This window comes from Pristiophorus japonicus, chromosome 1 (assembly GCF_044704955.1).
Source record: "Pristiophorus japonicus isolate sPriJap1 chromosome 1, sPriJap1.hap1, whole genome shotgun sequence".
In the NCBI taxonomy this organism is placed as follows: Eukaryota; Metazoa; Chordata; class Chondrichthyes; family Pristiophoridae; genus Pristiophorus; species Pristiophorus japonicus.
In genome coordinates, this window is record NC_091977.1 from 450,116,918 (window position 1) to 450,134,303 (window position 17,386).

The following is a 17,386-nucleotide window of genomic DNA, read 5'->3' on the forward strand; positions in this document are numbered from 1 at the left end:
TTGATGGGGGGCATGGGCAGGCAGTAATGTGGAAGGCCCGGCTTGGGCCTCTTCAGAGGTTGGTCTGAGGATTGGAGTGGGAGTGGCAGTTGATTCTGTCAATGGGCGCGGGCTCTGGGCCTGTTCCCTTATTGCAGCAGGTAACTCCGACATTCCCTCCCTCATGTGCCCTGATAGTGTGTCAACTCCTGTAACATTTTCTCCCTCATGTTCGCCGACAGTGTCTCAGCTACCTGTGACATGCCCTCCCTCATGTTGAGCAACTGTGTCAACCTCCTGCAACATTCCCTCCCTCATGTTCACTGACGGCGCATCAGCTACCTGCGACATTCCCTCCCTCATGTGCACATTGTTTCAGCTGACAGACATTCCCTCCCTCATGTTCCCGGACGGTATTCCCATTTCTTGAGAGAGTGTTGTTACTTCTCCCGACACCTCATCACTCACCCCATTGGTGTCCAGGAGTGATTGGGTAAGGTCAATGCTCTCTACAGTCATTGCCATCATCTGAACCACGTATTAGATCCGGAACCTCAGGAGAGCACTGTCGAGCTCTCCATCCCCTCCTCACCCTGGGTGTACCTCGCTGCACCCCACTGGAATCCCCAGCCTCAGACGGTGGGAAACCATGGAATGTCCCAACACTCAAACCACTAAGGGAAGGGGCTGGAACCTCCTCCAAAGTGAGTACAACAGTGGAGTCTTCATCCATCCCCTCTTCCTCCTCAACCCCAGGCACTTGGTCTGGAAGGTGGGATTGGAAGATGTTCTCTTCAGGCTCGTCCGCGTCTGAATCTTCTTCTGCATCGTCAGGGTTGGCCTCAAGTTCTGCAAAATATAACAGAACAGACAAATGGTTAGCAGCAGAGGAGGGGGCAGAGTGGGTGGCATGAGCAGGCACACACAGTGAAGGCAGCAGGCTGATTTGAAGGACCACGAAGAATGATAGCATACTGCATCAACCGAAGCGTAGCTGATGGAGACATTCCCATGAACCGAAGCATAGCTAGCCTGCGCAGTACTTAACATTTAGCACAGCCAGACTGTGGAATCTGCAGGACTTACCCTCTCCCTCGAGTGTGGGCTCAGCTTGTGCAGTGGTGGTTGCTTTTCTCTAGGCAGGACCCATCAAAGCAGCGACCCTGTCTTCCAAGGGTGTCAGTGGCTGCAGATTTGCCGGACCTCCTCCTGTTCGAGTTCTTCCTCGTTTGTTGTGTGGCACTTTCCTCTGCAAAGATGAAAATATAACTTTTTAGGGAGGTTGTCCTTCTGCTGGGTGGGGCATACACAGTTGGTCACATTTACAATTGCAATGCCATTGAATAAATGAAAATATTACTTACACTAACTACTTGACCAAGATCCCGCCATTTCTTTTTGCACTGGCCTCCAGACCTCTGGGTGGTCACCATTGCACAGTAATCTTGTGCAATTGGTTCCAGCGTTTCTTCATTTCTTTTGGTGGAACTTTTGTGTGATATCTGCTGATGTCCAGCTCGTGCCATCTGCCCTCAATCATAGTAACTAATGCCTCCACTTCATCCTGTAGGAAATTTTTGGTCCTTGCGCCACGTTGTATCTTGTATTAGAGCTCCGGTTTTTCCAATGAGAATCTCTCACAACTGGCTCTAAAAATAGCCAAATAGACTGTACTGGGCATGTGTGCCCATAGGAATCACGTCAAAAACATCCTCATTTTCTCTGTGCATGTGCAGCAGAGGCAGCATCGTTTTTTTCGGCGCAGATATTAGGCTCCACCCCCCCGATGCTACAGGACAGGATGTGCGGCGCCAATTTCAAAAAATAAAACGGGGAAACTTGCTACTTTTATTTTGGAGTAGTCGGGGAAAATTGAGCCTGTAAATTCTACCGATTAATATTGATTAGGAATTTTCTTTACAAGAGTATTAGTTTAAATTGCACAGAGCCAAACATACAAATATTATAAATTAGATCAGACATTTAAATCTCTTAATAACCAATCACACACACAAAGTTTATTTAATAAACAGTACAATATGAATATACATACACTGTACAGATCTACCCAACTATCACCCTAAATGCATGGAAAACAAAGTGGATACAAAAGAACTTTGATTATTTGCATTCATATTACTTGTAAAAACTAGAGCGAATAGGGACTTATTTTTGCATAAGCCAGCTAAATCGCAACTGAGAATTGTTTTTTTTTTAGCAAAACGGATTCATTTCTTGATCTAATAGGATGAGTAGTTATCTCTCAGCTGGTACCTGTAGAATTTATTAAAGCAGCTCGGATATTTAACAGAAGAGACAAGCACAAGTCATAATTTTCAGCCCAGGAATCTATTATGAGTTAGGATATTAGCATTTATTTCAAGAATCTCTTAAAAATAAAAAAAGTGGGTCTTATCTGCACATAATAGGATACCTGGTCTAAATAAACCAAACTAAGTATAAGGCGAGTCTCGATTATCTGCCAATTTCCATTATTCCAATTTCAATTATTTTAGATAATTGAAGTTCTACTGTATTTTGCAGAAAGAAAACCACCAACAGTAAAGTTCAAACCAATGAAAAAGCTTCACTAGCAACAGATTACATTAGAGAGAGAGCATTTTGGTGCTAGTGATCATAATTCAGTAAGATTTAGGGTAGTTATGGAAAAGGACAAAAGGGGACCAGGAATAAAAGTTCTCAATTGGGGTAAAGCCAATTTCGCTGAGCTGAGATGGTATTTGGCCAAAGTGGACTGGAAACAGCTACTTGATGGTAAATCAGTGTCAGAGCAGTGGGAGGCATTCAAGGAGGAGATCTTGAGGGGTCAGAGAAAGTATGTTCCCTTAAAAAAAAGGGTGCGGCTAACAAATCTAGAGCCCCCTGGATGTCAAGGGACATACAGGGTAAGATAAAGAAAAAAAGGGAAGCTTATGACAGAGACCGAGAACTCAACACTGCAGAAACTCCAGAGGAGTACAAGTAGTACAGGGATGCAATTTTAAAAATATATCAGGAAAGCAAAGAGAGAGCATGAAAGAATGTTGGCAAGTGAAATCAGGGAAAACCCAAGGATGTTTTATAAATACATTAAGAGCAAGAGAATAACTAGAGAAAGAGTGAGGCCCATAAAGAAAATCTTTGTGTGGGAGGCGGAAGACATGGATAGGATTCTTCATGAATACTTTGCATGTGTTTTCACAAAAGGTCGATGCAGACTTTGCAATGAGGGAGGAGTGTGAAATATTAGACGAGATAAACAGAGAGAGAGGAAGTATTAAGGGACTTAGCAACTTTGAAAGTGGATAAATCCCCAGGCCCGGATGAAAATGTATCCCAGGCTGTTAAGTGAAGCAAAAGAGGAAATAGCAGAGGCTCTGACCATTATTTTCCAATTCTCTCTGGCTACAGCATGGTGCAAGGACAGGAGGATTGCTAATGTTGTACCTTTGTTTAAAAAGGGAGAAAGAGATAGACCGAGTAATTACAGGCCAGTCAACCTAACCTCGGTGATGGGAAAAATCCTGAGGGACAGGATAAATCTTCTTTGGAAAGACATGGATTAATCAAGGTCAGTCAGCATGGATTTGTTAAGGGAAGGTCGTGTCTGAGTAACTTGATTGAATTTTGAGATGAGGTAATAAGAAGGGTCGATGAGGGCAGTGCATATGCATTTTAACAAAGCTTTTGTCAAGATCTCACATGACTTAGGTCATGAAAGTAATAGCCCATGGGATCCAGGGCAAAGTGGCAAGTTGGATCCAAAATTGGCTCGGAAGCAGGAAGCAAAGGATAATGGTTGATGGATGCTTTTGTGACTGGAAGGCTGTATCCAGTGGGGTTCCACAGGGCTCAGTGCTGGGTCGCTTGCTTTTTGTGGTATATATCAATGATTTGGACTTAAATGTTGGGGGTATGAAGAAGTAGTTTGCAGATGACACTAAAATAGGCTGTGTGGTTAATAATGAAGAAAAAAAGCTGTGGATTGCAGGAAGATATCAACATAGTGGTCAGAACAGTGGCAAATGGAATTCAATCTGGATAAGTGTGAGGTATTGCATTTGGGGAGGTCTAACAAGACAAGGGAATACACATTAAATGGTACGACACTGAAAAGTGTAGAGGAACAAAGGGACCTTGGAGTGCAGGTCTACAGATCCCTGAAGGTAGCAGGCCAGGTAGATGAGGTGGTTAAGAAGGCATATGGAATATTTGCCTTTATTAATTAGTCGAGGCATGGAACACAAGAGCGAGGTTATGCTTGAACTGTATAAAACACTGGTTAGGCCACAGCTGGAATAGTGTGTACTGTTCTGGTCATCACATTACAGGAAAGGCGTGATTGCACTAGGAAGGGTGCAGAGGAGATTTACAAAAACGTTGCCTGGACTGGAGAATTTTGGCTATGAGGAAAGATTGGAGATGCTGGGTCTGTTTTCTTTGGAACAGAGAAGGCTAAGGGGAGATCTGATTGAGGTGTATAAAATTGAGGGGCCTGGATAGAGTGGATAGGAAGGACCTGTTTCCCTTGGCAGATGGGTCACCAACCAGGGAGCATAGATTTAAAGTAATTGTGGGGAGGTTTAGAGGAGATACGAGGGGAAATTTCTTCACCCAGAGGGTGGTGGGGTCTGGAACTCACTGCCTGAAAGGGTGGTAGAGGCAGGATCCCTTCATCACATTTAAAAGATATATGGATATGCACTTAAAAGTGCCGTAACCTACAGAGCTACGGACCAAGAGCAGGAAAGTGGGATTAGGCTGGATAGCTCTTGGTCGGCCGGCGCGGACACGATGGGCCAAAATGGCCTCCTTTCGTGTTGTAATTTTCTATGATTCTATTAGAGACTCGATATCTCAAAGTAGTCTATTTTTCTATTCTTGCTATTTTCCAAAACGTATCAAGTTAATACTTGTGTTTTACCTTTAACGGTCAGAGGCCATTATTCAAAATCATTTGGAACTCTCGAAACTTACTCCGAATAATTATTTTGTTCAATTTATTCAAAAAGACCATTTCCCAAACTGCTCAGATAAAACCATACAATCTGTAAATGTTTCAGACGATTTTGATACTATGAACAAGGCTAACTCTTTAAAACTCCATTATAAAGTCAAATTGAAGTCTACACCAATTTACCATACAAGTAGAATGAAAGGCAAACACATTATTCACTTCATACTAATTCTTGCACTTACAATTTTATCTTCGAAAGCAGCATAAGGAAACAGCAATTTCTGCTGAGGGCAACATTGGCTGGCATCACAATACTTATTCAAATGAAAACTTATGGTGATCTAATTCTCACAAGATTTCCCTCCATACATAAATATCTCAAAAATGTACTTGTGTAGTTCCCTAGATGTGTCAGTTTTGTAGAAGTAGTTGTTTGGGTTTGTAGAACATGTACAATTTACACAGGAGAGTAAATTAAGCAGAGATAGGGGAAACTGTGCATGCATGAGATTTCCATGTGCAATTTCTTTAGTCTCAAATGCAACGAATATTACTGCAGTGTGACTATGAAAGATCTGATTGACGGCTCAGCCTGCCTGCAATCAGACACTATTTGGGGGACCAAAGCCAAGCCGCATTCTGCCATGCGCTCCACTTATTTTGCCACTTTAGGCATTTTCAGTTGATGGCTACAAGTGAAAACCTTGTCCCGGAGTTCCTCCAATGGCAAGTGTGCCAGGCAACTTATACAGTAGTATTTATGCCACCAGGGGCAACTTTATAGCATAAAATGGGACAAGTGTTAGAGTTCAAAGTGATTTGCAGTTTCTGCCTTTTTTCAGAAAAAGAAAACGTACATATTTTTATAGCACCATTCATGTCCTCAGGATCTCCTAACGTTAGCGTCCTCGACCAGGCCAACATCCTAAGCATTGAAGCTCTAACCACACTTGATCAGCTCTGCTGGGCAAGCCACATAGTTCGCATGCCGAGACTCCCAAAGCAAGCGCTCTACTCGGACCTCCTTCACGGCAAACGAGCCAAAGGTGGGCAGAGGAAACGTTTCAAGGACACTGTCACCCCTCCCTGATAAAGTGCAACATCCCCACTGACACCGGAGAGCCCCTGGCCAAAGACCGCCCTAAGTGGAGGAAGCGCATCCGGAAGGGTGCTGAACACCTCGAGTCTCGTCGCCGAGAGCATGCAGTAATCAAGCGCAGGCAGCGGAAAGAGCGTACGGCAAACTAATCCCACCTACCCCTTCCACAGAAACATAGAAAATAGGTGCAGGAGTAGGCCATTCGGTCCTTCGAGCCTGCACCACCATTCAATATCATGGCTGATCATTCGCTCAGTACCCTTTTCCTGCTTTCTCACCATACCCCTTGATCCCTTTAGCCATAAGGGCCATATCTAACTCCCTCTTGAATATATCCAATGAACTGGTATCAACAACTCTCTGCAGTCAGGAATTCCACAGATAAACAACTCTGTGAATAAGTTTCTCCTCATCTCAGTCTTAAATGGCTTACCCCTAATCCTCAGAATATGTCCCCTGGTTCTGGACTTCCCCCAACATCGGGAACATTCTTCCTGCATCTAACATGTCCAGTCCCGTCAGAATTTTATATGTTTCTATGAGATCCCCACTCATCCTTCTAAACTCCAGTGAATACAGGCCCAGTCGGTCCAGTCTCTCCTCATAGGTCAGTCCTGTCATCTCAGGAATCAGTCTGGTGAACCTTCGCTGCACTCCCTCAATAGCAAGAACGTCCTTCCTCAGATTAGGAGACCAAAACTGAACACAATATTCCAGGTGACGCCTCACCAAGGCCCTGTACAACTGCAGTAAGATCTCCCTGCTCCTATGCTCAAATCCCCTAGCTATGAAGGCCAACATACCATTTGTCTTCTTCACCGCCTGCTGTACCTGCATGCCAACTTTCAATGACTGATGTACCATGACACCCAGGTCTCGTTGCACCTCCCCATTTCCTAATCTGCCGCCATTCAGATAATATTCTGCCTTCGTGTTTTTGCCACCAAAGTGGATAACCTCACATTTATCCACATTATACTGCATCTGCCACACGTTTGCCCACTCACCTAACCTGTCCAAGTCACCCTGCAGCCTTTTAGCGTCCTCCTCACACCTCACACCATCACCCAACTTAATGTCATCTGCAAACTTGGAGATATTACACTCAATTCCCTCATCCAAATCATTAATGTATATTGTAAATAGCTGGGGTCCCAGCACTGAGCCCTCAACGACTATCTGTCCCACCTGTGACAGAGATTGTGGTTCTCCTATTGGACTGTACAACCACCCAAGAACTCATGTTAAGAGCGGAAGCAAGTCTTCCTCGATTCCGAGGGACTACCTATGATGATAATGGTGACCGCCTAAAGTGTTTCACAGCTAATTAATTATATTGAAGTGTAGTCCTGTTGTTACATAGGCAATGGCAGTGTTAAGTTTGTAAACGAAGCATTGCAAATGTCCAAATGCCAAATTAGCCTGAACTCCTCTCAACCATTGGTTCAAAACTGAAACAATTCAGAATCCCAAAAAGACACAAAAAATCCCAAAAAACACATCAAGACACAAATCTCTTTCAAAAAAAGGTGCTGTACCCAACTCCCCATACTTGGTGATAGAGAATTCAAGCTCTGCAGCTTGACTGTAGTTTTGAGAAAATTCACAGACCCCCCAAGTCAAAGCTGCTACGTGCAACTCAGCATATTGCATTAAGTCATCAATCAACTTGATATTTTAGGACCCTTGGGTAGCGAGCCAATTAAAGGTTAACAGATTATTAATTGAGCCAATAAGGTCAAAGGAGGAGTTCTTTTCTGTAAATTGAACCAAGTATAAGTACAGCTGTTTTGGCCATGTGGTCTCAGAAGGACAAAGGCCTGGCTTAAAGCCAAGAGCATGTTGCTGCTGCCAGAATAAAGTTACATTAAAACTACAATCAGAGTTCGTATTTCATTGGAAATTAAGAGATCTAACAATTTTGGCATCATGAACAGGATCGTTGAGCGAAGAAACTGAATTTTGGACATCGGACCTACATACGGAGGTAAGGACTCCTCTTTATAAAAGTCCTCTGTCAAGTCTAAATTCGCCTCCTTCTACGCGATTCCGAAAGCCTCCGGTTTGCGAACCCTCCGGTTGGTAGTCGGCTCGAGGTCCCATAGACATCTAACTTCGGCGATGTGTTAGTTAATTCATCACCGACCCACTGATCGGCTGGAAAGCCTACGACTCGAGACGCCAGTAAAGAAATCAGTATTATGGCAGCAGGAGATAAGAGCAAAGAATTGCCTACAACTGTTAAAGGTAGGCAGGCACCACCTGAGGTTTCGATAAATAAAATCCTCCAACAGTTGAAAGAATCATAGAGCAACAATTCAACTTATCTAAAACTTGTATTAAGATCGAACAAAAATACGGTACCTCCAAAGGACAATGGTCCTTGGACGAGATTAAAAGGGTCTGGGGAAAAATGACCCGTATGAAAAAGAAAGAGCGAACTAGATGGTCCCTAGCCGTTATGGGACAGACCCGAAAGCGGAATGAAATTATAATGCGTTCCCAACATGATCGAAAACTGACCAGTACAAAGGACCAATTGCAAGCGGTTTGTGCACAGCTGCGACAGAAAAGATTTGAACTTGAAAAGTTAGAAGCGGAAGTTAAAGATCTTACAGGTGAAATTAAAGAATGGAAAAAATCATTAGGTCAAGAGACAGTAATAGGAAAAGGAAAATGTATCGGTCAATTCCCAGGGTACCCATGTTTGGATAAATTAAAAGTGCAAACCCGAGGACACGACACGGATTCTGAATGCTCCGACGATACAGGGTCGAAGGATGAAGAATTAGGGGTGCGCTTTGCCCAGTTTAAAAAAAGACGAATTGTAGTCAAATCAGAAGAGACTGCGGATGAGGGCGGAACCAAAAAAAACGAGGAAAAGGGTGTATGCAGACCCAGAGAAAATTGATAAATGGTCCAAGGAATTGCCCAATCCAAAGAAAGGGGGAGTAAAAACGTGGGACCAATTGGACCGCTTAAGAAATATATATCAACTTCATCCCTGGGACAGAGTGCAAATTTTGACCATAATGGTGTCAAAAACACAGGGAAGAAAATTGCACGACAAGGTAGAAGAAGCTTTGGGGCGGGATGAAGAAGAATTAAACGCAGGGTGGGAGGCGATTAAACACTGGCTGCAAGCCTTCAGTCCAGCTAAGACAGACTGGGGAAAAATTGTAGCCTGCCAACAGAAAGGAACAGAGGAGGTCCTGGAGTATGATGAGTGGTTTAGATGCACTCTAGAACTTAGCTAGAACATTCGGGTATGAATAATACGGATGAGGAAATGGATGAACAAGTGTTTGGACCCCTGAAAGCAGCTTTCGTGGCAGGTCCAAAGCCAGAACTGTCCAAAATGCTTAAGGTAGTGTTACTGGACTGGGAAGGTAGGGGAACTACCATTGCAGCATTGGTGGATCGATGTAACCAATTAGATCGGGATATGGGAGCTAAAGTCCGAGCTGTACAGGCTATGGGATGGAAATCCCAGGATTCCGATAAACAATTAGGAAAATTACCCGAAAAATTTCATTATTGTGGGAAAGGTGGTCACTGGGCCAAGACGTGCAGGGCAAAACAGCAAGGTCGCGGCCGGGGAAAGAGGACGCAGCCAAGGATACAATTCAGCCAACAAACCAGGCTTGTCACAAGATATCGACCTCGTAGAAGCATTTAAGCGACTGATAATACAACAGAAGGAGTTACTTGGGATAGCAAAAAACGATTAGAGCCCACCCTGGTCCACCTCCTCACACTAATACAACAAAGGGGAGATGGGCTATATATAACTGAGGGTGGGTGATAAGGATGTGGACTGTCTTTAAGACACAGTGGCGGAATTAACATGCTTACCCCTACAATATGGAGACTTTTTGCCGTTGGATGGTAGGGCACGTACAGCCTATGGAGTTGGGTGCCATAAAATGGAAATTAAAAGGACAACACCGGTACTTATAGGGCTGGGTCCACATGAACTAACCACGCCGGTCTGGATAGGCCCAGTAGATCAACCCCTTTTGGGAATGGACGTTCTAATCCAAGTAGATTCATCATTGCATTTCGAGGATGGTCGGGTGACATGGTCAATTAGAACTTTGAAGAAAGAAGAATTGAAGGAACCCGATATGGGCTAAAGATAAGAACGATTGTGGCCTACTCCAGATGGAGCCTGCTTCATTTACCGGGACCAAGCCTCCATGCACTAAACAGTATCCCATCAGTCCAACTGCTATTGCGGGAATCTTATCGATTATTCAGCAATTGGAGAAACAAGGGGTGCTTATTAAAACGCATAGCTCCTCCAATAGTCTCGTGTAGCCGGTACAGAAATCTAATGAGACTTGGCGTTTGACTGTCGATTATAGGAAAGCTAACCAGCGTATTGATCAAAAAGCTCCTTTGGTTGCAGATCTCTCCACCATTTTTAATGCCCTCAAACCAGAACATAAATATTTCTCAGTTATAGATATGGCCAACGGATTTTGGTCGGTGCCTCTGGCACCGGAGGTTCAACAGTGGTTTGCTTTCACTGTCCAAGGACAATAATCTACTTGGACCCGGTTACCGCAGAGTTTCCACAACAGCCCTACGGTATTCCACATGGCTTTACAAAGCCATTTGCGAGAATTACCTCCCCAGTCATCCAACATGTAGATGATATCCTGCTAGCTTCAAACACGGAAGAACAGCATGAACAAGATTTACGAGCTTTGCTGGACCACCTTTGGCTGAAAGGACATAAAGCCAGCATCGACAGAGCACAAATATCCCAAGAAGAGGTTGTATACCTGGGACAAAAGATTTCACAAGGAAAGAGAGAACTTATCCAGGATAGAACTGCAGCCATTTGGGCTGCTAAAAAACCCACCACTATTCAGGAACTACGGTCCTTTTTGAGATTGTGTAACTTTAACAGAAATTGGATTGACTCCTTCACACAGCTTGCTCAGCCATTGAATGATATCTTAAAGGGGAAACATGCCTCTAAAGAAGCCATCACCCTCACTAAGGAACAGCAAGAGGCCTTCCTGAGTTTGAAAAAGGCTGTGTGTTCGGCACCGGCTCTGGGAATCCCCAACAGTGGTAAGCCATTTACCCTGTTTGTCCATGAGAAAGAAGGATATATGACAACTATACTGACACAACATGGGGATCGGCAAAGACCTATTGGCTATTATTCGGCAAAACTGGATGCGGTAGCCCTCGGATGGGGAAGTTGCCTAAGGGCCATGGAAGCTACATGTCGAGCGGTAATGACCACTGCGGGTCTAGTCCTCGATCAAATGCTGATTGTCAAGTGTCCCCACACCGTACACGTTTTGCTGTCTATGAATAGAATGTCTCAGGTGACAGCAGCTAGATGGACCCGCTGGACAGCAGTTTTGGAAGCTCCTAATCTTCATATCGTCCAGGCCAGCCCGGTTAATCCCACAACTATGCTCCAGATGTCAGAATCGAGGGAGCAAGAGGGGGGGAGAATGTGAAGAGCATGACTGCGTGGAGATTTTAAAAGACACAGAAGAAGCCGCCTTAGCAGCAGAGGAGCCTCTCTCTGCACAACCCAGACCTCATCCTGTTTACAGATGGTTCCTCCTTTGTTGACAATGGTACCAGAAAAGCAGTTACAACCTTATGAGGTAGTGACAAAAGGATGGTTTACCTTCAGGAACGTCAGCACAACAGGCTGAGTTACGGGCCCTGTCAGAAGCATGTCGAATAGCTAATGTCTACACAGATTCGCATTATGCTTTTGGAGTCGTTCACGACTTTGGTCTGTTATGGCGGAAAAGAGGATTCTTCACTGCTGCTGGTACACCTATCCGAAATGGAAAAGAAGTCGGAGACTTACTAGAGGCCATACAATTACCTCAGGAAGTGTCCATCCTGAAGTGTAAGGCCCATACCAAGGAAAATACCACGGAAGCACAGGGAAATGCCCTAGCCGACCAGGCAGCTAAAGTTGCCGCCTCACAGGGCGATCCCCCAGAAGAACAAACACAGATGTGCAGATTGAAAGCACTCAGGACTCTGACACGAGACCTTCAAACAACGCAAGGCGAGTGCTCCCGAGAGGAAAAATGGACATGGATTGAGGCAGGAATTAAGCTATGTGAAGATGGTGTCTGGAGACAAAGAGTTACTGACAAGCCAGTTGTGCCACAAGCGCTTATGCCTTTTTTAGCCCAACAGATCCACTCGTGGGGACACTTGGCCTCACAACAGATGACAGCACAGTTCCAGAAAAGCTGGTGGGGTCGGGGATTTAAAAAACATGCCCAGCTGGTATTAGACCACTGTGTGGTCTGCCAGAAAAATAATTCTGGACCCATCACGGTAATGCCCCAACTGAGGCCCCCTGCCCCTGTCGGACCATTCCAGCATCTGCAGGTTGATTATATATTTCTTCCTTCATGCCAAGGATACACTAACATTCTTGTCATGGTCGACAGATTCTCTAGATGGGTAGAAGCTGTCCCAACTAAAAGAGTTACAGCCAATCACACTGCAAAGGTCTTGTGTAAGGATTACATTCCCTGATGGGGAGTCCCGAGTAGCATTGACTCAGATCAGGGAACACACTTCACAGGTGCTGTCTGCCAAGAAGTCTGTAGGTTACTGAACATTACGTGGGATTTACAGTGTCCTTATCATCCACAATCATCAGGACAAGTAGAGCGAATGAATCGAACTCTGAAACAACAGCTTGCCAAATATCACCAAGAAGGAACACACTGGCCCCAGGCACTACCAATAGTGCTATGTAACATTAGGGCAACCCCGAACAGAACTACAGGTCTAAGCCCATTTGAAATTATAACAGGTAAACCCATGTCGCTGCCAGGAACTATTGGTTTAAGGAACGCTGATGTTCACTTAATGAGTGACACTTTGTTATCATACTGTCAGAACCTAACCAATGCTATTAGTTCCGTTTCCCGACAGCTATCGGCAGCTTGGGGTAATCCACCCGAAGGAGGACAAGACATCATCCCGGGAGTCTGGGTGTATGTTAAAAAGTTGCATAAAGAACCTTTGGGTGCCAAGTGGGAGGGACCTTATCAAGTGTTATTGACCACCCAGGCAGCTGTTAAAGTTCAAGGAAAGAAAGCCTGGATCCACGCTTCACACGTTAAACGAGCACCCGTAACTGAAGCTGAAATCTAACAAGGACAATTACTTTTTGCCAAAATGTATAAATTTACTGTATTACTGATTGTAGGTATTCTAGGCATATGCCTACTTCTTACTAACCGACCCTCTGCACCAAAGGGAAATAGTAGGGTAGCAAGGGAATTATAGTAACTGCTCCCGGAATTCTGAAAAGGGAGGTACCTGCGCCCTACTCGGAACGGAGTGTTGCACATATATCCCAGATAGCTCCGAAGAAATTACCCAGTTAGCGGAGCATATCCAAAAGGAGATAGAAAAACTTAAGCAATCCGCATCATTCACTTTGTGGAGCGGAGCCACTGAATGGCTAGGTTCAATAGGAACTTCACTGGTGGAAGGTTTAATTCTATTTGTGGTAATTGTTTTACTTTTATATTGTTTGTTTATGTTGATTAAATGTTGTTGCAACCAGGCGGCTGTAGCTGCTGTCCCGCACGTGAGACACCTTGCAGGTCCCAGCAGACCGTCTGTACGTGGCACAGGGGTAGGTTATGCTTAAGGGAAGGTTGTTTTTACTGGTTGAATTAAGATATTGATTTGGATTAAATTGGAATAAGGTTAATCAACTTACTAAAACCAGACTTCCATTGTGGCAACGATGGAACTCGGGTTGATGTAAATTTGTGTGGAAGTTATTAGTCCGGACATGTGGCGAAACACATCAACAAATTTTAGAAGGAAACTCTAACATGTATGAAATTATTTTGTAGAATGTTTAACCAGTGATAGCTGATGTTTTATGATTCAGTTTGTGAAAGAATCAAAGGGGGGATTGATAGAGAATTCAAGCTCTGCAGCCTGGCTGTAGTTTTGAGAAAATTCACAGATCCCCCAAGTCAAAGCTGCTCCGTGCAACTCAGCATGTTACATTAAGTCATCAATCAACTTGACATTTTAGGACCCTTGGGTAGCGAGCCAATTAAAGGTTAACAGACTATTAATTGAGCCAATAAGGTCAAAGGCGGCGAGTTCTTTTCTGTAAATTGAACCAAGTACAAGTACAGTCATTTTGGCCACGTGGTCTAAGAAGGACAAAGGCCTGGCTTAAAGCCAAGAGCTTGTTGTTGCTGCAAGAATAAAGTTACATTAAAACTACAATCAGAGTTCGTATTTCATTGGAAATTAAGAGATCTAACACTTAGCTCATCCTTTAATGCAATGGTTTTCCATACCAACCATGGGGAATCAGAAAAAATTGGAAATAAGGTAGCTGCACAAGCGTTCATAGCCTGTGCATACAGGAGTATTTTCAGTTACTATTTCTATGATCTGTCCCACTTACAGGTCAAGGTGGGTGGGAAGCCCTTGGGAACTGCTGTGCGAGATGAACAACCAACTAGAGCAAGTCAGAGCAATGGTAATTAATTTTTAAGCTACTCTATAGCAAAAACAAAACCAGCAGGTTTTACGGGTCAACAGTAACCAGTAAATCCAACTCCAATACTAAATGGGATATTAAACGTTTCAAATGAACTGAACCACTTATTTCGCCAAAGTACACAGCAACAGTTGCAACAAGGATATTTATAAAATCAGTACACATACAAAAGTCAAACGTAGCTTACTGTGAATTTTGCCCTTTCTTCCATAACTTCATATCCCAACATAGTAGGTGTAGCAGGTCTCTCTTCCCAGCTTGTTGATTCAGTCTCTCTATCAGACTCCACAGGTCGGGAAGAGTATTGAATAGATGAGTTTTCACCATTGAGTTTAGTTCTTAGTAAAGGACTATTATGTGTCAAGTTTGTGGAAGCTAGGTGCTCAGAGGTAACGGTCTTTCTAAATCCACCAGAATGCAAATCACCTACTTGACCTTTTGATGAATTTGAACTGGTGGATACACTGTCCAAAGAGTGAAGTGAAGAACTCCTCCGACTTCTACTTGCAGCTGTTCCGGTAGAGGAATTCCCCACAGGAATCGGCACAGGGACAAATGAAGTGGTCATCCTTCTACTGGCACGCTGGCTGGAACCAGTTTCTCCCTGCCAGTCATAAGAGGCGGCAAATCACATTTGCCTCTCACAAACTACAAAATCAAGAAGAAAAATTAATTCAATTTCAAAACCATATAAAAATGTTCATGCCGGTGGACCGATGCAGAAAGGTTACTTATATTAAAAGTTAGTCACAATAAAGATTAAAGCTGCAGCCAATTTTACCTTGAATGATTAATATCTGAAATTAATATAGTTTTGAGAGAAACATTACAACAAAGCACCCAAATGGGAAGCAGAATATACTGAAACAGCCATCATCATCATCAGTCCCTCGAAATTGAGGAAGACTTGCTTCCACTCTAAAAATATAAGTTCTCAGGTGACTGTACAGTCTAATATGGGAATTACAGTCTCTGTCATAGGTGGGACAGACAGAAGTTGAAGGAAAGGGTGGGGGAGTCTGGTTTGCCGCACACTCCTTCCACTGCCTGTGCTTGTTTTCTGCATGCTCTCGGCGATGAGGCTCGAGGGGCTCAGCGCCCCCCCCGAATGCTCTTCCTCCACTTAGGACGGTCTTTGGCCAGGGATTCTCAGGTGTCGGTGAGGATGTTGCACTTTTTCAAGGAGGCTTTGAAACAGTATTAATTTCACAGAGACCTGAAAGAACTCATTACTATGTTACCACTGTCCATCCAAATATAACTTTTCAATAATGGTAAATACTTAGGATTTTTAAAAAATTGTATGTTTGGCATTTCAAATATAGCAAGAATAAACAGTTTACTTTACAATTAAACTAGAGGTGGTGCAAAAGCTACCATTTTACAGGTACTGCTCCCTGGCATCACACAGATGAGCTATAAGGAACATGTGGGGCCTTTCAAAAAGCAATGTCTCAGAGGGTACAGAAGTATATGATACTGAACAGAATAGTAAAGGTAAATCTGAAACAGTATGTTTTGTTACACCCGAGCAGGACAAGGAGGTAAATGTTCAAATTGTAGTTAAAGTTTAGAACATATGCCAGGAAGTATTACATAAAGAGCACTACATTGCTGCAATAAGTTACTGGGAATGGTGGTTTAAGTCAGGACATTTGACTCATTGAAGAAACAGCTAAATTATATGAGAGAGAGAGAAAGGGGAGAGAGAGAGAGAGAGAGAAAGGGGAGAGAGAGAGAGAGAGAGAAAGGGAGAGAGAGAGAGAGAGAGAGAAAGGGGAGAGAGAGAGAGAGAGAGAGAGAAAGGGGAGAGAGAGAGAGAGAGAGAGAAAGGGGAGAGAGAGAGAGAGAGAGAAAGGGGAGAGAGAGAGAGAGAGAGAAAGGGGAGAGAGAGAGAGAGAAAGGGGAGAGAGAGAGAGAGAGAGAGAGAAAGGGGAGAGAGAGAGAGAGAGAGAGAAAGGGGAGAGAGAGAGAGAGAGAGAGAAAGGGGAGAGAGAGAGAGAGAGAGAGAAAGGGGAGAGAGAGAGAGAGAGAGAAAGGGGAGAGAGAGAGAGAGAGAGAGAAAGGGGAGAGAGAGAGAGAGAGAGAGAAAGGGGAGAGAGAGAGAGAGAGAGAGAAAGGGGAGAGAGAGAGAGAGAAAGGGGAGAGAGAGAGAGAGAAAGGGGAGAGAGAGAGAGAGAAAGGGGAGAGAGAGAGAGAGAAAGGGGAGAGAGAGAGAGAGAAAGGGGAGAGAGAGAGAGAGAAAGGGGAGAGAGAGAGAGAGAAAGGGGAGAGAGAGAGAGGGAAAGGGGAGAGAGAGAGAGGGAAAGGGGGAGAGAGAGAGAGAAAAGGGGGAGAGAGAGAGAGAGAAAGGGGGGAGAGAGAGAGAGAAAGGGAGAGAGAGAGAGAGAAAGGGGAGAGAGAGAGAGAGAAAGAAAGGGGGAGAGAGAGAGAGAGAAAGGGAGAGAGAGAGAGAGAAAGGGGAGAGAGAGAGAGAAAGGGGAGAGAGAGAGAGAGAAAGGGAGAGAGGAGAGAGAAAGGGGAGAGAGAGAGAGAGAGAAAGGGGAGAGAGAGAGAGAGAAAGGGGAGAGAGAGAGAGAGAAAGGGAGAGAGAGAGAGAGAAAAGGGGAGAGAGAGAGAGAGAGAGAAAGGGGGAGAGAGAGAGAGAGAGGAAAGGGGAGAGAGAGAGAGAGGAAAGGGGAGAGAGAGGAGAGAGAGAAAGGGGAGAGAGAGAGAGAGAGAAAAGGGAGAGAGAGAGAGAGTATGGTGAGAGAGAGAGAGAGAAGGGGAGAGAGAGAAGTGAGAAAGGGGAGAGAGAGAG

General features: G+C 44.3%; 1 protein-coding gene across 2 annotated transcripts in view; it reads right to left on the reverse strand.

The window, feature by feature from the left end:
• snx16 (sorting nexin 16) overlaps positions 1-17,386 on the reverse strand; it is a 73,098-nt gene that overhangs the window by 54,063 nt on the left and 1,649 nt on the right. For both annotated transcript variants that reach the window (XM_070876122.1, XM_070876131.1), the window contains exon 2: positions 14,774-15,234. In XM_070876122.1, the coding sequence (XP_070732223.1) occupies positions 14,774-15,154 (381 nt within the window). In that variant the 5' untranslated portion in view covers positions 15,155-15,234. The remainder of the gene's footprint in view (positions 1-14,773; positions 15,235-17,386) is intronic.